General features: G+C 45.2%; 1 protein-coding gene across 5 annotated transcripts in view; it reads right to left on the reverse strand.

Annotated features, from left to right (window-relative positions):
• Positions 1-5,844: 5,844 nt before the first annotated feature.
• The window catches only part of CALHM2 (calcium homeostasis modulator family member 2), a 33,603-nt gene continuing 15,245 nt past the window's right edge, over positions 5,845-24,202 (reverse strand). The window contains exons 1-3 of one of the 5 annotated variants that reach the window (XM_073546570.1): positions 21,610-21,888; positions 18,384-18,969; positions 5,845-7,922 (exon numbers count right to left, since the gene is read on the reverse strand). In XM_073546570.1, the coding sequence (XP_073402671.1) occupies positions 7,506-7,922; positions 18,384-18,926 (960 nt within the window). In that variant the 5' untranslated portion in view covers positions 18,927-18,969; positions 21,610-21,888 and the 3' untranslated portion in view covers positions 5,845-7,505. Of the gene's footprint in view, positions 7,923-18,383; positions 18,970-19,910; positions 20,157-20,257; positions 20,683-20,706; positions 20,869-21,609; positions 21,889-24,202 lie in introns of those variants that run through there. The other 4 variants (XM_073546574.1, XM_073546576.1, XM_073546571.1 and 1 more) reach the window with 4 other exon arrangements.

The raw sequence follows: 24,202 nt of genomic DNA on the forward strand, positions 1-24,202 counted from the left end.
TGCCATATGTGGGGGAGACCACTGTTTGGGCGCACGGCAGGGCTCGAAAGGGAAGTAGCGCCGTCTGACTTTTGCAACCTAAAATTGACAGGAATTGAGATCGGACACATGTCACGTTTGATGAGCCCCTGATGTGCCTAAACAGTAGAAACCCCCCACAAGTGACCCCATTTTGAAAACTAGACCCCCCTAAGGAACTTATCTAGATGTGTGGTAAGCACTTTGAACCCCCAAGTGTTTCACTAAAGTTTATAATGCCCTTGCGTGAAAACAAAAATCCTATTTTTTTGCCCACAAAAATGATCTTTTAGTCCTCAATTTTTAATTTTGCCAAGGGTAACAGGAGAAATTGGACCCCAAAAGTTGTTGTCCAATTTGTCCTGAGTACACTGGTACCCCATATGTTGGAAAAAACTGTTTGGGCACGCGTCGGGGCTCGGAAGGGAAGTAGTGCGATTTTGGAATGTAGACTTTGATAGAATGGTCTGCGGGCATCATGTTCTGTTTGCAGAGCCCTTGATGTGCCTAAACAGTAAAAAAAAAACTCACAAGTGACATCGTTTTGGAAACTAGACCCCCAAGGAACTTATCTAGATGTGCCCCCTTTCTGGAACTAATCTACGGTTTCCTGTAAAGTAAATTAGTAGTGCATGAAGGTGTGGTACAATTTGAAGCAATCCTTCATACACAGGCCAGGTTTTTGGGGGCAGGTGTTGCATTGATCACACTCGGCACCTTTTTTGCAGCTCACCTTTTTATCCAGTTTGCGGGACATCCCCCAGGAAATGCTGACCTGGTACGATATGAGCACTTTCAGTTCCGGAAGTACCAGGGCCCGCTCCTTCCGGATTGCCACACATCAGGGCCTTAAACACTACCTCCTGGAACTGAACGTATTACGTATCGGTGTGGAGTACACATCTTAACAGCAGGAAAGCGTTGAACATTGCCATTTTTAGATGTGCACGGCCAGCTTTTTGTACACCTTGGCCTTTTTCAAAGCACTATATGATTGGAGGAGTTGATCGGAGAGATCAACGCCCCCCATGTTTTGTTGTGCCCCAGTACACAGTCCGGTTTGCTTTCCTGTGTAGAGGTACCCTATACAGTGCTGAGGGCGCTGCCATCACTGTTTATGGTGGTCAAGAGAAGGACATACCTCTTGTTCTTGACCACCAGCAGGCGGTCGCTACATTGGGCTCTGCTGTCACCTTTTCTGAGCATCTGCCCAAGTAGCGTCTTCGGGAGGCCTCTCTGATTTTCAGTGTAGAGGTGATAACCTTTATCCAGCAGTGGGTAAACCAAATCACACACAATTTTCCCACTCACTCCCAGGACAGGAGGACACTCAGGGGGTTCAATCCTGGTGTCCTTTCCTTCGTACACTCTAAACCTGTGGGTATACCCTGAGGTACTCTCACACACTTTGTAGAGTTTGATTCCGTACCTGGCCCTCTTGCTTGGCAGGTACTGACGGAATCTGAGCCTTCCCTTAAAATGGACTAAGGATTCATCCACACAGATGTCCCTTTTGGGCACGTACACTTCAGCAAACTTTTTGCTGAAGTGTTCAATGACCGGCCGAACTTTGAACAGAGGGTCAAAGCTGGGGTCATCTCGTGGGGGGACACTGTGCATTATCAGTATAATGCATGAATTTGTGGATGACCTCAAAACGCGACCGGGCCATGTCCATTCGGAACACTGGAGCATTATATAAAATATCAACACTCCAATATTGCCAAAGTTCTGGCTTCTTCAGGATCCCCATGTGGAGGACCAGACCCCAAAACTGCATCATTTCAACTGCGTCTACAGGAGACCAGTTAGAATATGATGAACCGGGGTTTTGTTCCAAAAATGGACGAGCGTACAAATTAGTTTTCTCCACCATGAGGTTAACAAAATCCTCAGAGAAAAACACTTTGAGAAAAGTCAATTTCTGTGAGGCCGGTGGTGTCAAACTTGGTTCTGATTCTGCCACAAATTCAGGAATCAGTGGCTCGTAATTTTCGTGGGGCGAGGTCCACACAGGGTCCGCTGGTTCCTCATCTGGAATGTTGGGCGCTGCCTCATCTTCTGTCCTGGGACATCTGCGTGGCAGTTCCGCAGGACCCGAGGAGGAAGATGAGAAGGAAGAGGATGAGGACGAAGAATCGGTAAAGTAAAGAAATGTGGGATGCTCTCCCTCGCTATCAGTGTCGGAGGCAAGGAAAACATATGCCTCCTCCAATGAATAGCGCTGTTGGGACGAACGTGACGGGTGGAACTTTTTTTGTGAATATGGTGCTTGGTTATACTTTATTTATAGCTATGTGTATGTGTGGGGGTATAGTGATTGGTGAAAACTATTCTGAAAGGAAAAATCTAAAAGAAGAAAGCAAGTAGGGAGAAAAAAGTGCCTCTGAAAAGAAAAGTCTAAAACAGCAGGCCCTAGCTCTGATAAGTTAACGGCGTCACTTATGAAAATTTGGCGGCTGCTGGATGTGCGCATGGGGGTGGCGCAAGGGGGGGGTGAAAAAGAAAAATGGAAAACAGCTGGCACGAGCTCTGAGAAGTGAACTGTGTCACTTATCAAAAATTGGTGGCTGCTAAATGTGCACATGGAGGCGGCGCAAAGGGGGTGGAGGGGGGTAAAAAGAGGAGGAAGGGGGGGGATTGGGGTGGATGAAGAGAGATCAGGCAGGAATCAGGGATCAACACTTACGATTGTAGTCAGGTGGCGCAAAGGGGGTGTGTGAAAAAAATGGAAAAAATGGCAGGCACAAGCTCTGATAAGTGAACTGCGTCACTTATCAAAGTTTGGCACCTGCGGGATGTGCGTACAGAGTTGGCACAAAGGGGGCTGAGGAAAAAAATGCGAGCACATGTGTTGATCAGTGAACTGCATCACCATTCAACGTACGGCGGGTGCTAAATGTGTGCACGGAGGTGGCATGTAGAGGGGTAAAAAGAGGGGGAAGGGTGGGATTGGGGTGGATAAAGAGAGATAGGGCAGGGATCAGTTAACACTTACAGTTGTAGTCTCTCTTTTTTCTTTCTTCAGCAGGAATTGTAGTGTTACTGGCTGCTTTGGCACCACGAGTCCCAGCACAGGAGGAGCTCCGGCAGTGTATGACCGATCTGCAGGAATCATCAGCTATGTGTGAAGACCCCTGCAGTGTGGCAGTGTGATCACACAGGTCACATACAGGTGACAGACATGTCACAGAGCAGTCACACTGCTGCTGTGATCTGCTGTCTTTGGTGGGATTGAATGATCATATCAATACCACCAGAGCTTTCCCTGTTAACCCTGGCAACAGCCTAGGATCGGAGCTCACAGCTCCGATCCTAGACAGGTCACCAGCAGGGCACAGCGCGGTCACGCCAATCCAGGGGCTTTTCCTCGGTACTCGATCCTAGCCTGGGACCTCATTGTTTCAGCTACTCTGATTGGCTGAAACAATGAGAAAGGCTATGATAGGCTGTTTAATTATGAACAGCCTATCACATCGATCGGAGGGCCGGATGAGGAAGGAGACAGCCCGGGATCCTGACACCATCTTCCTACAGGTAAGATGGCGTCGGAATTTTTACGCGATCACCGCGACTTAAGTCGCGATGCCGCATTAAAGGGCATGACGTACTATTCCGTCCATGAGAATTAAGGCCCAGGTCACATGGACGGAATAGTACGTTGGATGGCAGAGAGGGGTTAAAGATGAGATCAGACTGACACAATCATACCTACAGGAGATCAAAACTCACACACAATGCAAAAAGCAAATTCAATGTCAAACATCAGCTTTATGCCAAGAAAAGCCCCTTCTGTCAATGACACAATGTAGGCTGCTCAGTCAGTCCGCCCCTTGTCTGCTTATTTTTAGTTCATGACTCAGACACGACTTCACTGTTGTTATGGAGATTTAAATAGTTAAAAATCATTCCTGGAAAATAAATTAGTACAAGATGTCTATTAAAACAGAATAAGCTCATGTCTGCCATGTAAGAACCAAACCAAAACTGCAGAAATATTTTCACTGTAATTCATGGAAAATCATTATGCTGGTTCACAAAATACAAAAAAAATCCTGAGCCAAGAAATGTGAGATTCCATATTTACTCTTGCATTTTTCAGAACAAAATGTCTTTTTTTCCTTGCTCCTCTCCCTACAGGAAAGAGAAAAAAAAACAAACGTTTTTATGATAAAACTCATACAGGTCAATGAAAAAAAAAAAGAAATTGCAGAATTTGTAATTTTGCAGTTTCCTTCTTTTGACTGGGTTTGATTTCTTAGGACAATTTTCTACTGCAATGAATAAACCTTATCGGCCACTGAAAAGGTTTCTTGTGAATGATAACTGAATCGTTTTTGACTATTTTGCAATTTTACAGAACTTTTTTTTTTAACTTAGAACCCAAGTAACCTGGAATGCAAATGTTAAGAAAAAGAAAAGTAAAACACCAGCTGCAAAAACGCAACATGTGAATATAGCCTTAGGGATGGCAATCACACTGGCCATCTGCTGTTATGGGGAATCCCTGCCATAGAACAGCGAGTTGTGTGTTCGGACACATTAGTTGGATCACCAGCATTTCACAGGACTGGAATTTACTTTGCGCACCACCTGTTCATCAAAACGATCCGTGACATCCTCATCTAACACCTTTTGGAGGTGTTTATGTCCACAAGATGACCCTTTTGCAGAATTTTTTCCTTCTTGATAAAATGAAAATCTACAACAGATATTTTGTGAAAATATGTAAAGTTTAATTATGAAAAGAAGCCCCCAATAAAAGAGTTCCTGAGTCTTATACATAAATGCATATTCAAGAGGTAACAATATGCCAAATGATTCTGTAATCAACATTCATCAAGGAGACCGCCCATATCACCATGGCGGTCTCAGGATGCCAGTCCCAGTTGCAAAAGCATTTATTACAAATCAAAAACAGAGCACAATTTTTAGAAGCTGGCACCCGGGTGTGACCACATTCCATTTAATAAAAATTTGTCAAAGAATCCGGCACTCATATAAAGATCCAAACCTCTTGTTTTATTTAGCTCCAATTCCGCAGCGGAGATTTCAATATACATAGCACAATATACACATTCCTGTTCTTCCACCAAGTTATGTTCAGCTGTAATCCAATTTGTGATGGTATCAAAGATTTGGAGCATTATACAAGTGCTGGATTCTACACTTAATACCAGTGGCAAAGCCATCAATATGATTAAGGCTGTGTGCCCACGTTGTGTTTTTTTTTTAAGCGTTTAAGCGTTTGTGCGGGATCAGTCGCTTCAGAAACGCTTAAAATAAGCATCCCATTCATTTTAATGCATTTTGGCCTTTTTGTGCCAATTGATGCCTTTTTTTTTCCCCATAGGAAACGCTAAGGCCGGTTTCACATTTGCGCTTTATAGCGCTGAGACGGCTTGCGCACGGCCGCCGCTAAGGCCCGCCCCCTGCCGGCTCCCTGCCCGCCCCATCCGGTCATCGCCGCCTACTAGCGCACATGGGCGCTTGCGATCTGCGCACCCTATCTTTAGCATAGGGTGCGCAGATCGTGTGCTGGCCGTGCGCTAGCAGGATTTTGCCGTGCGCTGCGCACTTTTGAAGGTGCGCCGTGCGCACCGAAATGCAACATGCTGCATTCGGCGCGCACAGGCGCACCTTCAAAAGTGCGCAGCGCACGGCAAAATCCTGCTTGCGCACTGCCAGCGCACGATCTGCGCACCCTATGCTAAAGATAGGGTGCGCAGATCGCAAGCGCCCATGTGAGCTAGTAGGCGGCGATGAACGGATGGGGCGGGCAGGGAGCCGGCAGGGGGCGGGGCTTAGCGGCGGCCGTGCGCAGGCCGTCGCAGCACTATAAAGCGCAAATGTGAAACCGGCCTTAGCGGCTAAAAGCGCAGCATGCTCATTATTTTCCGCATTAGTCCGCATTTTTAGCTGTTTCCTATGAGTCCAGAAGATGCGTGGAAAAAAACGCATCAAAAACGCGCGTTTTCTGGGAAGGAGTCCGGTTTTGTGTCAGTTTTAAAACGCCAACTTGGGCACATAGCCTTACAATATTGATCAAGGTCCCAGCAGCAAGTTACGAAATTGCAGTAAAAATAAACAACATCTTTATTTTTCAGAAGAATCTGCCCCAGAAAAGAGGATCCATTTATTTCTAATGTAGGCACCAAAAGAACTAGTAAACATCACCCCATGGAGTCCTGCATCCTGCACTAGAGATACTATAGTATACAAGTATCCTCAGAATCCTTTTCTTTTTTTAAAACGAGAATCTGTCAGCATGTTTTTTCTATGTAACATAAGAGCAGTATGATGTAGGAACAGAGACCCTGATTCAAGTGATGTGTCACATGCTCGTCTTGCTGTTTCACTACAATCAGTGTTTCATTAGCAGGGGATTATCACCACAGGACTAGGTGTCTAATGCTTCCTGGCTCAAACACATCCCTAGTACGGATTGGTAGCTTTTTGTGTATACTATATAGTGACAGAAAGCTGCCAATCAGAAATGTGGGCGGGGTTATACAGTGCTCAGTATTTAGAGCTCTGCTAGATCTGCAGCAGAGAAAACTGATAGTTTACTGGGTGCAGCATTAAAAAGTGATAGATCACTGGAATCAGGGTCTCTGTCCTTACACCATGGGGCTTTCAGATAACATAGCAAAACCCTACTGACAGGTTTCGTTTAAAAGTTGTACACTTTCTACAAGCCCTTTAGAGTCTTTGTGTTACTGAAGATGCAAAACTTGTGGGGATCATAGAGCTATAAGCATCCGTGATCAGCTCCTATAAAGTGGAAGCAGATATTTAATTGACGTAGTCTTCCTGAGATCAGTGGGCGTCCGCGGTTTTCTAATGTCTTTTAGAGAAAAGAGGAAACGGAAATACAAAAGAGAATCTGATAATCCACCACCCATCATCAGCTCCACATGTGGGAAACTGTCTAAACTAGGCACATATGTAGGCTGAGTGCACTTCACTTCTGTTTCCCCGTTCATAGCTCCATCTGGGGAGCTTCCACCTGAATCCCCAAAAAGCAGGATTCAGATGAGTCCCCAAATGAGAAGTAGACTACACCAGTCTGGCTAAAAAGAGAAAGGAGGTAAAATGGAGGCCATTTGCATCATAGAAGCTCTACTTGATGAACGTCTGAAAGACACCAACAAGATGGGATCCCTTATGCTTTGAAGATTATTGGCAGTGCAGAATGTATAAAATGGCACACAACAGAATTAGGAAAGTGGTTGTAGACATCAGACGGATACATAAACTCCTTCCCTGAACCACAGTTGCATATACCTCTTTTTCCATACAATTAAATCCCTGTACAAGATACAATGTGTAGCCAGAGCACCGTACACATTTGGAAATGGATTGACCTCTTGTATTGACCTGTTTTGACTTTTAGGAAGGTGCTCGTTAAAAAAAAAGGTTATTTTAGTACCTTCAAGTTCTCGTATTTATATCAGTTGTATACAGTTTGTCTAATGATCACCACCTCACACTGCCAGCAGCGCCATTTCTGTGCCTCCACCATCCGTGCCATTTCCAATGATCTTTTTAGCCCATTTATGAAGGCGACTGTACAATGGTAAGCCTTTGTTTTCCCGATACAGGTATAATCCTGTTATTTCATTCCACTGAGGACTTGGCTGAACTTCATCCACCGGATATTCCGCTACCATTTCTTTTTCTTCTTTATTCAAAGCAACAAAACCGAAAAATTGCTTGACGTTACCGGCGGCTAAGATCTTGGCATGGACTTCGGCCGTGCGGTTAAATAGTTCCTTCTCAGAGAAACGATACTGGTGCCAGTAGGATTCCTGGTGGTAACTCAAAGGAGAACAACAATGGTGTAAGCACTTAAGAAGGAATATCGTTGAAGCAACCACACCAATTAGAATCCAGCCGAGAAACTGCAAGAGAATAGAAAAGAATGTGAGTCCAACCTATTAACAAAATTAATCAATTACTTTATTTTTAACTTAAATTTGCTGGACCAAAATGATGGCACATAATAAAATTATATACAGTATATACATTTTTGCTTTGTATCCATCCCAAGTTTTCCTGCCTAGCTAGATGAATTCGCTTGGCTAGTGATGCTGGATGAAGAAATGCCAACGTGAGAGTATAATGAACTATATTGTGCACATACAAAAGGACACACATGATGATCGTGTAGAAAAAAAATGAAGCATATACTGGCAGTTTTACATACCAATGTTTGAGTTTCCTCATGAAAACAACCCATGTGCATCTGTACTCTTTCGAGCCTAATCGAGAGCTAAAACTGAGAAATGTATGGCCATCCATGGATATAGAAAATGTTTGACTGGCCATGACTTTCACTTGTAAAATTAGCTATAAGCCGGGAATGGTAGGAAATAGACCTGGGCGATCAGCAGATTTCCCTAGAGGACAAAGTTTGAAGACGTTGCTTCTAATGAGACAACCTCGTTAATACTCCAACTAGGTGCACACAAGACTCTTTATGTATGGGTGCAGATAGACGGCTGTATTTCTCATGCAAGGATCGCATCGTAATCCTCGGACTGCCTGTCGGCTCTCCGGACCGGGGTGTGACAGCTGCGCTGTCATGCTCAGGTCAGGAGAGATGGGGGGGGTCAAATCGGTGCAGTGTGACACGATCCTCGCACGAGAAATATGGTCATCTGTCTGCGGCCTTAAAGGGAGACTTTTCAATAGACAACCACTCATACTTCTCCCACTGAGCGGGTATAAGCCTACTTATCTAATTTAATTAAAGGTCTCCATACTATACACATTAATCTAAAGTCAGACGAACCTGCCGATATTTACTCTCCCGTGAATTTTAGTGGCCAGTGCTTGTGTTTAAGACGGAGATTAGCTATAGCTACAGAAGTTTGCTGCCAGCTTTCTCATAAAGAACATCGGAGCCGCTAGGCCAAGAAACTATTCCTGTGTATGGGGGAGCTGGGATCACACAGCAGTTATTAGATTATGATAGCGCGATCTCCAGCTTTTTCATTGTTCTGTTAGAGGAGATTAGTTCTGTAACAGGAAACCGATGTCAGCAGCCGGCACATAGTTACGTTGTTGAAAAAAAACATATGTTCATCAAATTCAGCCAAAAGGATGGGACGGGATATGGGAAATGGGGTATATGTACAGTCAGAATTCATAATCCAGTCTGTCCTAAAAAGAACATTTTTCCCCTCTTGATCCTGAGTGTTGATTGACTGTATCAACATTTAGAATTTTACATAAGTATTTATTCTATTATTTCTAAACACTGTTTTCGGTGATTCCTTTGTAACTCCGTTCATACTGCACCCACACACACAAATGATACACCATTTGAAAGGTAAACTTGCTTCCTTCCGCAAGAAAACAGCCAAACAAACCACACATCCACGATTTGATCACAAAATACAGTTTAAACATTAATTTTCATAAACCTGCAGGTGGCACCACAGTACCCCCAAAGCACACTACCAACACATTTGTACACATACACTGCTTTTTCGCTGATTACTTCGCTCCACACACACACACACAGGATACACCATTTGAAAGGTAAACTTGCTCCCTTCAGGAAGAAAACAGCCAAACAAACCACACATCCACGATTTTATCACTAAATACAGTTTAAACATTCATTTTCATAAACCTGCAGAAAGACACAATGACCTGCAGGTGGCACCTCAACCGGAAGACATTTTTTGGCCTCTACTTATCAAACCAATTTATTGTATTACCAAGCTACAAATATAAATACCTCGCTGTGTTCATCAGCTCATGAAATACATTTACATTTGACCAGCTTGCTCTTTCTGAAATTGCCTGCGCCCCCGACGACCAATGTGCGAAAATTTTGCACCGGCCAAGCTAGTTTACATTTTATTTTTCTTTAGAAAAAATAAAAATCTGTGACCAGATTTATAGTTCACATGCTATATTGGACCTGTCTCCTATAGAGACTGATCCTTTTTTTTTTCTTCTCCAGATGGAAGGAGTGTCCTCTTGTCTTTTGATGAGGATTTACATGATCATATTTTGTGTCTGGGCCATTTATGTACTTGTACGAGATAATCATGTCCCCCCCTATGGTGTCTCTTATCAAGAATAAACAAATGTAATATTTTAATCTTCCCTCATAACTAAGATCCTCCATGTCCCTCATGTTTATGGCTCTTCTTTGTCCTTTTTCTAACTCCAGAACATCCTTTCAATGAACTGATTCCCAGAACAGAGCTGCGGATTCCAGATGAGGCCACACTAAAGAGGTAGTATTACCTCCCTGCTCCATGAGTCCGTGCCTTAATATATAATGATATCCTGATATCTGTAGGAGCCACTGATTGATCTACAACTGCACCAAGATCCTTCTCTACAAGTGACTCCTCACCTAGTTTTACTTCCCCTAAAACATATGATGCCCACATATGTGTTCAGGTGCAGAACTTTACATTTCTCCATATTAAACCTCATCTGCTACATGGATGCCCAAACATTCAGTTTGCCCAAGTTATCCCGTAACTTATGAACATCCTCCATAGACTTTACTATGCTAGATACCTTGGGGTCATATGCAAAAAATAGAAACACCACTATTATTCTCTTCTTCTATATAATTAATGCATTGATTAACAGTAGACCCAACAATGAACCTGGGGGAACTTATAACTGAAGGCCATTCGTGATCAGTGATTTGTCAGCAGTCTGCATTATGAATACCTAATCAGAGCACCACATGAAGACCTCCCACAACCCCGCCCCGGGGCACGAGCAGATCATTAACTCAAAACTGAAAATAAAGATTAAACAACAACAACCACAAGACAGATTTCATCAACCAAGGTATCATTGTAATCAGTATAACGGCACTGACCTGACACTGTCTGTAGGTTACTGTGCACAATCCTGCTGACAGGTTCCCTTTAAATACAAAAAGGTACGGTAATAGTAATAAGGGACTATTTTATGGAACGGCGAGTGCCGCTTCTTTCATTGCAACACCCAATATTAGCTCTTTAGGCTTCTCAGCATACATGAAGGTATACGGCAAACAAATGTTCATAAATGCAGAACTTGTATTTACCGTATAATAGTTTGTGCCATATACACAATGTTATTGGTGATTAACACTACTGAAAACTTTATAAAATTTATGCACACTGAGAAACATCATAGGGTGGACAGAAATAGCGCAGCTTTCCCTCTCCCTCTTCAACATATTCCCAGCATGTGGCTGGCATGATAGGTCACAGGAAACACCTGGCAGATCCCGAAGGCAATAATTTACTAGTGCGGAATATTTATTATTTTAAATTAACTCTCTTTATTTGGTCACTTGACATAACAGTGGGAAAGGCGGATGCTGACCCCCAACAAGAGGAGCGCATGTCCGCTCGATAATGAAAATTTAAAATGGTAATTTTCTGCTCATCTAACAATACTCAAGCCCACCTCATCCCCCCTCTTCAGTTCTTCTACGTTAGAGCATCGTATAAAAGGTAATGCCATATAAAATATAAAAATATGACAAAACCAAGATAAAAGGTGCATATAGAAATTCAAAGCCTCTCAATAGTGCAGAAAATCTTCGTGTATTGAGATTGGATTATTTCCAGCTAGTGTGGAATATCTGAAGAAAAGTCTTGGCTCAATGAAACAAACAGAAACAATTCCTCTATGAGGCATACAGAGTTGGAAAAGATGAGATTACTGGCTGATGTCACGCGCGAGCCGGGGGGGTTGTGGCCCCACTGTGCCACAAACCAGACTACCCTGGAAGGGGCGTAACTACGGCAGCTTCCTTGGTCTTCACTGGAGCCTCTGATGGTGAGGTCAGGCTTGTGCGGCAGGTAGCTGCCGGGTGCCACTCCAGGGTGGTGTCTGACTGTGGCTGATGATCCCACTCGGGAACAGGACACCTGGACAGGTGCGAGTGATAAGCAGGCTGAGACACAGGGCAAGCTGGCACGGCTTGGAGACACAGGACAGGCAGGCACGGCTTTGAGACACAGGACAGACTGGCGTGGTATGAGAAGGGGCAGGTAGGGACCTGTTCACACAGCAGGTGTAGGCAGGAGGGAGTGGTGTATGAGAGAACAGGTTTGGACTTGTTCACACAGGAGGTGCAGGTATGGATATAGGCAGGAAGGAGTGGAATATGAAGGAACAGGTTTGGACCTGTTCACACAGGAGGTGCAGGTAGGCAGAGCCGCAGGAGTGCGGAGCAGGCAGAGCGGCTAAGGAGCCGAGCAGGCAGAGCGGCTAAGGAGCCGAGCAGGCAGAGCTGCGAGGGTGCAGATGCACAGATAAAGCTGCGAGGGTGCAGATGCACAGATAAAGCTGCGAGGGTGCAGATGCACAGATAAAGCTGCGAGGGTGCAGATGCACAGATAAAGCTGCGAGGGTGCAGATGCACAGATAAAGCTGCGAGGGTGCAGATGCACAGATAAAGCTGCGAGGGTGCAGATGCACAGATAAAGCTGCGAGGGTGCAGATGCACAGATAGGGAGGACACAAGGAAAGACACGGCAGAGAAGGAACCACAAACAAGGAGACTGGCAGACAGAGGTAAGACTGAGTTCAGACAGAGGCACAGGGAACAAGACTCAAGGGCCAAGATATTCTGCCTCCTGGCAGGCAGACAAGGTACAAAGCGAGACAAAGAGTATTCCTACAGAGAAGGAGATACACAGAACAGGGCCTGGCTTCCTCAGCAGCAAGATACTAACTGAGATTAGACATTGCTCAGGCAATGTTTCAGAGGTTGTGGCGGAGCTAAATAGTCAAGAGCTCTAGGTGATTGGTCAGGGACCCATTAGCCAGGTGCACCCTGACTGCATAAGTACCAGAGAGTTCAGGCGCCGCCCCCCTATACACAGTCAGGAAACAGAGAGCAGCGGCACAGAGCTGGCAACAGACAGAATTCACAGCATGGCTTGAAGCAGAAAGTAAGTTGGTGTGTGGGGGATGGGAGGCCATGCAGTGATGCCAGCAGGGTTGTTACAGTACCCCCCCCCCTTTACGGCCCCTCTTCCTCAAGCCTGCCAGAATGACCTGAAGAAGGAGTATGGGACCACACACAGTCCAGGTTGACACGACATCCTTCACATAGGGTGGAATATGTGTGCCATCGGGAATCCCAGAGTGCCAAGCTTCTTGGTGCCCGATGGAGTCAGCTTCCAACACAGAGGGTATAAGGACTTGGATTTCTTCCTCCTGAGTGGCAGAAAGCAGGGACCTGGAAGCCTCAGACTTGACCCCTACATCAGCCGGCCAGCTGGAAACAGAAGAGACCTTTACTGAGTCCAACTTCAGCCCGATATCCCAAGAAAATTGGACCTCCTCCTCCAGATGGGTAAAAAACAGAGATGCATAGGCCACTGTTCTCCCCTCTTCATCCACCTGCCACATGGAAGTTGGAGGCATACATATGGGGAGCCACCTCCGCCTGTTACCCGGAACAGACTGGACCACTTCTTTCAAGTTGGCGAACGAGTACTGCTTAATCCTGGGACCTTCACCCACTGGCCATAGAGGAGCCGAGGGCATCCACTCAGGATCCATCTTCAGCCCATTATCCTGGGGAAGACTATCAAGCGTCAGGGATGTTCCTGAGGACTGGTCACTGGTATGGTCACCGGAGGTGTGCGGAGAGGGCGCCACTGCTTTCTTTTCTTCAGTGACGTCAGTACACCATGGCTTGATAGCCGGCAGATCAGGTGGCGAAGGAGACGATACAGAAGACTGACCTTGCAGTAGTGGAACTAGACACCTCTGTTGGCTAGGCAGATCCAAATGTAGCACCACGCTGGGTCTTTGGACCGGAAGGGGCAATAGAGTGCCCGGCTCAAAACGACCGGTAGGCAAGTTGGTCAGCAGGTGGAAGACAAATGTCTCTGTGTATAATGCTCCGATTAGGAGCTGTAGTTGACCCCTCAATGCTGGACTGTTCACAAGTAGGGCTCGGCCATCACCAAACCTCCTCCATGAATTCTGGAGCGGTGGAGCAGGAGCCATGCACAGACTTCGTCTGGCTTGTAACTTGCATACATCTGCACGGCGGAAACTCCCACAAGGCACCGGAACAGTCACAGACTTTAGTAGCGAGGAGGTACTCTCACCAAGGGCCCAAGGTTCTAGAGCTTTGGCTTCACAGGGCTGAGACCATCAGGATGTTCCTTCTCAGGACTGGCCTCTGGCGACAACCTAGCCAGCCCCTTTTTCTTAGACCTCTTGGATCTTGCATGGGAGGCTGCTTTGGCAGGCTGTGGAACATATGGGTCATGGACGGTCACAGACGGAGAAGATGAATTGGCCACAGGTCTCTTTCGTCCGATCCATTCCTGGAAGCTTGGAGGGGAAGACTTTTCAGGAGACACTCTACTGGGCTTGTCAAAGGCTTTGCAGAAGACCACCAGGAAGGCCGGTAAGCTCGAGGTGATGGGATCCCCTGCTTCCCAAAGGGGGTTGAGCCACTGCAACGCATATCCTGTTAGGTAGGACATTAGTAATCCTACCTTTACCCGATCGCTGGCGAAGTAGGGAGCATGCCATTGAAAATAGCGTAGGCACTGCTCCATAAAGGCATGACACTGCTTGGAGTCCCCATCATATCTTGGCGGGTCCGAGGGAGGTTCAACTTTAGGTATGCCAGCCTCTAGTTGAGCAAACAGTCTATTGGAGACCACAATGGTGGGTGGAGCAGTGAAGGATTGGGCCTCAGACCGGGTAAATTTATTTGGTTGCCCATACTGGCAAAAAAGTTCATCTTGCTCCGAGGGCGAAAGGACATGGGACTCAGCGGGGACCATGGCCTGAGCAAACTGTCACGCTCGTGCCTTGGCTGAATGGCGCGAGCCAGGGGGTTGTGGCCCCACTGTGCCACAAACCAGACTACCCTGGAAGGGGCGTAACTACGGCAGCTTCCTTGGTCTTCACTGGAGCCTCTGATGGTGAGGTGAGGCTTGTGCGGCAGGTAGCTGCCGGGTGCCACTCCAGGGTGGTGTCTGGCTGTGGCTGCTGATCCCACTCGGGAACAGGACACCTGGACAGGTGCGAGTGATAAGCAGGCTGAGACACAGGGCAAGCCGGCACGGCTTGGAGACACAGGACAGGCAGGCACGGCTTGGAGACACAGGACAGGCAGGCACGGCTTGGAGACACAGGACAGGCGGGCACGGCTTGGAGACACAGGACAGGCGGGCACGGCTTGGAGACACAGGACAGGCGGGCACGGCTTGGAGACACAGGACAGGCGGGCACGGCTTGGAGACACAGGACAGACTGGTGTGGTATGAGAAGGGGCAGGTAGGGACCTGTTCACACAGCAGGTGTAGGCAGGAGGGAGTGGTGTATGATGGAACAGGATTTGGACCTGTTCACACAGGAGGTGCAGGTATGGATATAGGCAGGAGTGTGGAGTAGGAGGACAGGCGGGCACAGCTTGGAGACACAGAACAGACTGGCGTGGTATGAGAAGGGGCAGGTAGGGACCTGTTCACACAGCAGATGTAGGCAGGAGGGAGTGGTGTATGAGAGAACAGGTTTGGACCTGTTCACACAGGAGGTGCAGGTAGGCAAAGCCGCAGGAGTGCGAAGCAGGCAGAGCCGCAGGAGTGCGAAGCAGGCAGAGCCGCAGGAGTGCGGAGCAGGCAGAGCGGCTAAGGAGCCGAGCAGACAGAGTGGCTAGGGAGCCATGCAGACAGAGCGGCTAGGGAGCCGAGCAGGCAGAGCTACGAGGGTGCAGATGCACAATTAAAGCTGCGAGGGTGCAGATGCACAGATAAAGCTGCGAGGGTGCAGATGCACAGATAAAGCTGCGAGCACAGGGACAAAGACACAAGGACCAGGATATTCTGCCTCCTGGCAGGCGGACAGAGTACAGACAAGGTACAGGGAACAAGACTCAAGGGTCAGGATATTCAGCCTCCTGGCAGGCAGACAAGGTACAAAGCAAGACAAAGAGTATTCCTACAAAGAAGGAGATGCACAGAACAGGGCCTGGCTTCCTCAGCAGCAAGATACTAACTGAGATTAGACACTGCTCAGGCAATGTTTCAGAGGTTGTGGCGGAGCTAAATAGTCAAGGGCTCTAGGTGATTGGTCAGGGACCCATTAGCCAGGTGCACCCTGACTGCATAAGAACCAGAGAGTTCAGGCGCCGCACCCCCTATACACACAGTCAGGAAACATGGAGAGCAGCGGCACAGAGCTGGCAACAGACAGAATTCACAGCATGGCTTGAAGCAGAAAGTAAGTTGGTGTGTGGGGGATGGGAGGCCATGCAGTGATGCCAGCAGGGTTGTTACAGCTGATCATGTAAGGTATGGGCAGGCCGAGTTCTATGTGGGAAATATGTCTGTAAGTCACAGCTGAAATCATTGTTGGATTTACTGTCATGATTGCATCCAGTAAAAAAACATTGTAATGGTATCATTTCCAAGATTTCTACCACATTTTGATACAGGAAAGATATGTATCTCTTCGTACCATGTTAGCTAGTAGATGGAAAAATATTCATAATTGAGACTCCTAATTTCAAATCTCAAAGAGACAGGCGAGTCTGGGAGTATAAACTTATGACGACCTTTGACACACTCAGTGCAGGAAGAAATGTGTCGCCTGGATTTCTGTATTTTTACATCAATTAAGGAATTTGCTCGTCTGATCTTGTGGGGGCATCACAACACAGAACCAGACCTCAATCAGAGGACCATAAAACATTTGAACTCCTTATCTATTAACTGTTCCAATACTTATGGCCACAACTGTTTATCACTCTCCCATAATGACAGTTCTGCTTCACATCAATTGTCTTATCTACGGCATTATTTCTGTGCTGTGTTGTGCATAAATGTGTTTCTTCAGATTTTGTATTAGTCAATGCCTGATGAAGAGACCTGAGTAGTCTCTAAAGCTTGCAATTTGCTACCATCTTTTCAGTTAGCCATTAAAAGGTATCAACCACTGAGGACTCTCAGTTCTGAATATTTTACCACAATTTGTGGAGCAATAGCTTCTAAGAATTGGTACAGTGGATCCAATTAATGAATTAATGGATCATATAAGTTTACCTGTTCTCCAATTTAAATGGTTTGTGACCCCTACTAGGAACTGTGGTGTAATGACCACTGTGTCCACTAGGGGGCGCTGTGTGGATGTCCCAAGAAAACGGATGAGTGGCAGAATCCTGAAGGATAGTTATGTATCTCAAAGTGGGTGGCTTTGAGATGGAAACTTGGGTATGTGTAATCAGCAATATCATTGCTGAGGTGTTGTTTCTAAGTATAAGGGAGAAGTCTTCAGGTAACTAGAGAGATGGGCGGGTTCTGGTTACCTACAAACCCACCCAGGGGTGTGTCTGAAAACGCCTGTATTAAAAGGCTATGAGTGTGTGAAGGACCTGTGATGAGGTCATAGTCACGTGACCCGGTGGGCATGGCTATAGACCATGTAATGTGGCTAGGGTAGGTCACATGTAGTGAATGCTGGGACCTCATTGGTCCAATTTGGAAGGTCCCGTGAGGAGAAGGATCTCCTCACTAACAGACTGTGTGTGGCTGGGTGTAATGGCTGCCAGCGTCTGAGAGTCCCAGAGGAGAGAGTGGATGTCTGCAGCGTGGAGCAACAGCCATGAGAGAACCCTGACGTGGGTGAGATAATGATGAGGCTGAAGAGCCTGAGTATGGACATTGAGTAACCTGTGTGTGACCACAGGCTTAACCAGAGTGAAGCTATAATGGACGCTATGCTGTAATGCTGTTTATGTTGCTTCTGTGGTTTATGATGACGAATAAACCTCATGGACTATGTTATGGCTTATGAAAACCCGTGCTGGATCTGATTGTGTGGCTGCCAAGCGAGTGTCCCCCAACCTTGAATGACAGCGCTACCTCACAGAACAAAAACTATGGTTCCTAACTGAATGGGAAAAATACAGTGGGGGAAAAAGTATTTAGTCAGCCACCAATTGTGCAAGTTCTTCCACTTTAAAAGATGAGAGAGGCCTGTAATTGACATCATAGGTAGACCACAACTATGAGAGTCAAAATGAGAAAACGAATCCAGGAAATCACTTTGTCTGATTTGGCAAAATTTATTTAGCAAATTATGGTGGAAAATAAGTATTTGGTCACCTAAAAACATACAAGATTTCTGGCTCTCACAGACCTGTAACTTCTTCTTCAAGAGGCTCCTCTGTCCTCCACTCATTACCTGTAGTAATGACACCTGTTTGAACTTGTTATCGGTATAAAAGACACCTGTCCACATCCTCAAACAGTCACACTCCAAACACCACTATGGTGAAGACCAAAGACATTTACATTCTATGTATGGAATATTTATCGGCCATATTTCAGGACTGTAGAACTTACCTGTGATTCATACTTTAATCTCCGTATAACTTCTTCTTTGAAGACCAGAAGCTCAGTTGGGGTGTCTTTGCATGGAAATTTAGCCATGTCTTCTTGTCCTTTGTCAATAGGAAAGTCGAGAAATGTGTTGCGATTTAAGAACTCGCTGCGGGCGCACACATAAGCCTCTCCCCGAAGCAGTGAAATAACCGACCAAGTCACGGGGGCTACAGCTGCCCTTCCTGCTATGGACCCAAATAATAGGAAGGTAGCAGGGACCGAACAGTTTCTCATTGCCCTTTTCCGACATTCTGCTACTAGATTCCAAGTGTGGTTATTTAATATGATGCCAACGAGAAACAAGACGAGGGCGGGCACTCCGATAGCTGCCAGTCCGTACATATAGTTTCTCTCTGGAGAACAAGGGCAGTGAAACGCTACTACAGAGAACAACTCCTGGCTGCCAACCGTCCCCAATGCGACCAGTCCATTGAATATCATCACATCTCTGCTCTTGAAGAACAGAGAAAAGAATTTCAAGTTTTCCGATATTAAAGAAGCCATTCTTTCGTTGTTTCAAGGTCCAGAAAAGCTTGCAAACTTTATTCTGCAGAAAAACAAAAAATATTTCAATTCAATAGAAGAAAAACAAAATAAAAATGATAACGTTATCTTATTTTAATGTTTTCGCTGCCTCTTCCTGTTTCCATTTCCTTTTCAGTCTTGGCGGTGTAGAGATAATATTGTGGTAAAAGGAAACACAAAATAGCAAATTATGTGAGCTCAGCACAAAGTAAAGTTTGTGTTAATTGTTCATTTCGTGCAAAACGCACTTCAAAATGCAAAATTGTCAATTTTCACAATATAAAAATCCTGGATAAAAGGCTATAATGTGAATCATATGATGAATAAAAAAAACAACATAAATCCTCTATGTAGGAACCAAAACCTTAGGGTATGTGTGCACATTAAGTATTTGGGTCAGAAATTTTTGCACCGTTTCTTGGCAGGAAAAAAGCAGTGTAAAATATGTGCAGGACCATGTGACCGTGTGGCTAAGAGTTCAGTCCCAAGTGATACGGTACAGCCACAGTCTGATGCGCACCTGGAACTTGTGAATAAACCATAAAAAACCATGTATGAAAAATGACCGCAGGGAAATGATAGAGCACAATGCGGAGCGGAACCATATTGATCTCTGTATTCCACATTAGAGGTTTTCCAGGAATATATTCCGATGTTTTATCCTTAGGGTAGGCGATCGATATGCAATCAGTGGTGGTCTGAGCGGACTTGCACCTATTTCTGAGGCTGCATCTTTGTTCCATTAACAACATTTTACCAGGCACTTGTGGAAATAGTTGTGCAAGTCAATAAGCAGGGAGGGGGACACATGTATGTATAATGTAATGTTTTTTTTCCCAAAGAAAATGATACTGATGTATGTGAAAGTGTCCCAGGTGAGGCAATATTAGATCAATGCCCACGGCCAAGAATTCCCCTGTGTATGTTAACACGTAACGTTACACTACAGAAGCTAGTACAGACCTGTTTGTAATACTATCCAGGATGTTACCTAGAAAGGAGAAAAAAAATAGAAAGAAGGGTGGGGGTGATATAACAGGTGAAGAGGAAAAAAAAAGGGAGAAAAATGCTACGTATAATGAAGGTGTTTGCGTGGGTTTCCTCCCACATTCCAAAGACATACTGATAGGGAATTTAGATTGTGAGCCTCAGTGGGGAGAGTGATCTTGATGATGATGTCTGTAAAGCGCTGCGGAATATGAAAGTGCTACATAAGGGAGTAAAATAAATGAAAAAAAAAAAAACAAGTACACACATTGAAAGGATAGCGGACTTCACTGCAGATCAGTCCCGTGGGATCATTCTCTTACCTAATAAACTGCACACTAGTTTGGCGAGCAGCTGACACATTTCGATTGTGTGAATTTTTCTTTTCACACGTTTTTGATGCACATTATTTTTATGCCGGTTAACGTTTGCGTTTCTTACACTTTGACAGATTGAAAAATAAAGAATTCAAAACACTTCGGCAGGATTTGGCTGGAAAACACAATATAAATGTGTATTCATGTGGGGCGCACATCTCCCCACCCTCAGGGCAGTAATGAACAGGCTGCTGTGTATATAGCAACCCAATTTTTTTATCTTTTTTTTTTTTAAACTAATGAGAGCGGCATAAAAGCTTAAAAAAATCTAACATTTTGATGCAAAACCAGCAATATTTATAACTATTTGTTAAGTCTATTAGAAATTCCTTCTGGTGTCTAATGTACTTTTCAATTCTAAAATGCAAAGAGGGAAATGTGCGGCGTAATCCTACCATATGTACAAATGAATCTGCAGTAGTACACATCGCGGCAGGTGCACAAGAGTGATGAATGACAGGCTCGTGCAGCTGTCGGCATTTTCGGTCTGAGTGCGACCCGACAAATCATCCGATTGCCCTTCAACCAATGTTACTCTATGGGCCGTGCACGTTTGATTTTTTTTCCTTGAACAGCGTTTGCCCAAGGAAAAAAAAAATTGCATGCTGCACGATTCGGATCTGATATTCGGATCGCACTCAACCATTCCGGTCAAGGGGGGGGGGAAACGACGGCACTTGTTTCACATCGGAGTGCAATCCGATTTCCATGGATTGACAGAATAGAGGAGATGGAAAAGTCCCCCCCATCTTCTTCTCATCCAAGAAAATCAGATCACACTTTGATCATCATCTGAGTCTGATCAGAGTGTGATTACCGTTATCAGACCGATTTTCTCGGATTAAAGTAAATACAGTCTTGTGACCCTAAAGAGAACCAAAAAAAATTGTCCAAAAAAGGAGTGTATCCTTCCGGTAGCACCTTGTAAAACAGATTTATTAAGGCTATACAGCAACTTTGCCACAGTTCTTGCTGCACAGCTGACAACTATGTGGCAAAAAATGCTTTAAGTTTTACCGGGAATATTGAATGGATTATTTAAAACCTGTAAATCGGTGCAGCCAATAACCGCAAGAATGCATGAAATAACGGTAAGAAATATTCAGCTTTTCCACATAGCACATGAATGCAACTAAAGCAGATCTATAGATCAGTAGTGGTGGCGTAACTATATACTGCAAGAGAAAGTACTAGGAAAACCAGAAGAATGCATCATTTTTTCCAGCTCCTTCTTATGGCGGACACAGCGACTTGTAGGATTCTGCATCTGTACAGTGGTCTGTAATAATAAAACTTACTGCTCCTTCAGAGTGTCTTCAGCTTTCTGCAGTCAGCCTTCCAGGGAATCTGGGTCCTCACAGCCAGGGCTGACAACCTGACAAGACACTGCTGAGGAGCACAGACTACTCTGTCCAGGAGTCTACCCAAGGGTGTGTGCAGAGGAAACGTCACGTGACGTCAAAAAAGGGGGGATCCAGCCAAAACTCTAGCAGAGATGTGAATATTTCCCTGCTCCTCTGACCACATGCTCCAGAGCAGGATTGTATAGATTTCATAACCTCTTATCCCGCTATTCCACGACTGATTATATATAGTCATGGAATCTTGTAAATTATAGAATCGCTAAACAGGTCAATAATGTGCAAATGCTGATAAAAATGGAAACAAAATTTTCAAAACATCTTGATTTATTCAGTATGGAGTATGAGTGCCACAAGTAGAAATCCTTGCAGTTCCGTGCCTCAGTGAGGTTTAGCCCCTTTAACCACTGTCCCTGAAAGGGGTGTGCACGTTAATAACCAGGCAGATTTTTAGGGTATGTGCACACATTATGGATTGCTAGCGGAATTTTCCTCGCGGAATCTGCATGTTTTGGCAGAATCCGCAGGTCAAAAACCTCGCTTTTTTTAATGCAGATTTTTTGCGTTTTTACACCTGCGGATTCCTGTAAAGGAATGGGTGTTAAAATGCTGCGGAATCCTCACAAAGAATTGACATGGTGCGGAAAATAAAGCGCTGCGTTTCTGCACGGATTTTTCCGCTGCATGTGCACAGTGGTCTTTTTCCCATAGAATAAAATTTCCCACATGTTTACTTTACATCAGCACAATTTTGGAACAAACATTTTTTTGTTAGGAGCTTATAAGGGTTAAAATTTGACCAGCGATTTCTCATTTTTACAACAAAATGTACAAAATAGGGATGGGCGAATCTACTCGTTAGGACTCGTTACTCTGCGAGTAGTAGGGGACTCGCAGGAGTCGGTACTCTGCGAGTTTCCAAGCGATTACTCGCACAGTAACGAGTCCAATGCAAATGCTAGCGTTTTCCAAGCGATCTGTAGCATCGCTTGGAGAACTGATTGACAGGTTGGTCACACTCGTCAAACATAGTGTTTGACAAGTGTGACCAACTTTTTACTACTGAGGCTGCCTATGCAGCATCAGTAGTAAAAGATAAAATGTAAAAAAAATAAAAAATATTGTTATTCTTACCCTCCGACGTCCCGCGCAGCCTTCCCGCCTCTCCACGCATCCGTTCCCAGTAATCCTTTGCGAAAATGCCCGCGATGACGTCCGTTCTCGCGGGATCGCGATGTCTCGCGGTAATTCACGATGACGTCGCGCGAATGACCGCGAGACTTCGCGATCCCGCGAGAACGGACGCTATCGCGGGCATTTTCGCAAAGGACTACTGGGAACGGATGCGTGGAGAGGCGGGAAGGCTGCGCGGGACGTCGGAGGGTAAGATTAACAATATTTTTTATTTTTAAATTCTATTTTTTACAGGGATATGGTGCCCAAAGCCCGGAGGACAGTCTCCTCTCCTCCGGACCGTGGGTACCATCCACAATTGTTCTGCTTACTTTCCGCATGGTGTGCACAGCCACATGCGGGAAGTAAGCGGAACAAAAAAAATGGCAGCACAGGAATCGCTGCAATACTCGCATCCCCATTCATTAACATTGGACTCGCTAGACTCGCAACGAGTAGCGAGTTTCCGAGTCGGACTCGTTAGAGTCTAGCGATTCCGAGTATTTCAGGATTCGCCCATCCCTAGTACAAAACCATTTTTTTTAGGGACCGCATCACATTTGTAGTCAATTTGAGGGGTCTATATGACAGAAAATACCCAAAAATGACACCATTCTAAAAACTGCACCCCTCAAGGTGATCAAAACCATATTCAGGGTATGTGCACACGTTGTGGATTCTGCTGCAGATCCGCAGCGGATTTGGCCATGCGGCTCTGCAGCAGATTCTGCTGCAGTGTACACAACCATTTTAACCTATGTAAAATAAAAAATGCTGTGGTAACAGGAAAAAAATGAACCCCAAAATTTGTTATGTAATTTCTCCTGACCATGCAGATACCCCATATGAGGGAGAAAACTATTGTTTGGGCGCACGGCAGAGCTCAGAAGGGAAAGAGCGCCATTTGATTTTTTTAATGCAAAACTTGCTTGAACAATTGGCAGACGCCATGTCATGTTTGGAGAGCCTCTGATGTGCCTAAACAGTGGAAACCCCCAACAAGTGATGCCACTTTGGAAACTAGACCCTTTAGAGAACAGATCTAGATGTGTGGTGAGCACATTGAATCCTCATGTGCTTCACAGAAGTTTATAACGTTCAGCCGCAAAAATAAAAACTCAAATTTTCCCCACAAATATGTTTTCAGCACAAAATATTGCATTTTCATAATGGTAACAGCAGAAATTACACCATACACTTTGTTGTGCAATCTCTCCTGAGTTTGAAGGTGCCATGTCACATTGGAAGAGCCCCTGAGGTGCCAGAACAGCAGAAACCCCCCTATATGTGAACTCATTTTACAAACTACTTTCCCCAATTATTTCATCTAGGGGTGCAGTGATCATATTGATACCAC

The sequence above is a fragment of the Dendrobates tinctorius genome, unplaced genomic scaffold, assembly GCF_039654945.1.
Source record: "Dendrobates tinctorius isolate UK_male_01 unplaced genomic scaffold, ASM3965494v1 ptg000149l, whole genome shotgun sequence".
Taxonomy (NCBI): Eukaryota; Metazoa; Chordata; class Amphibia; order Anura; family Dendrobatidae; genus Dendrobates; species Dendrobates tinctorius.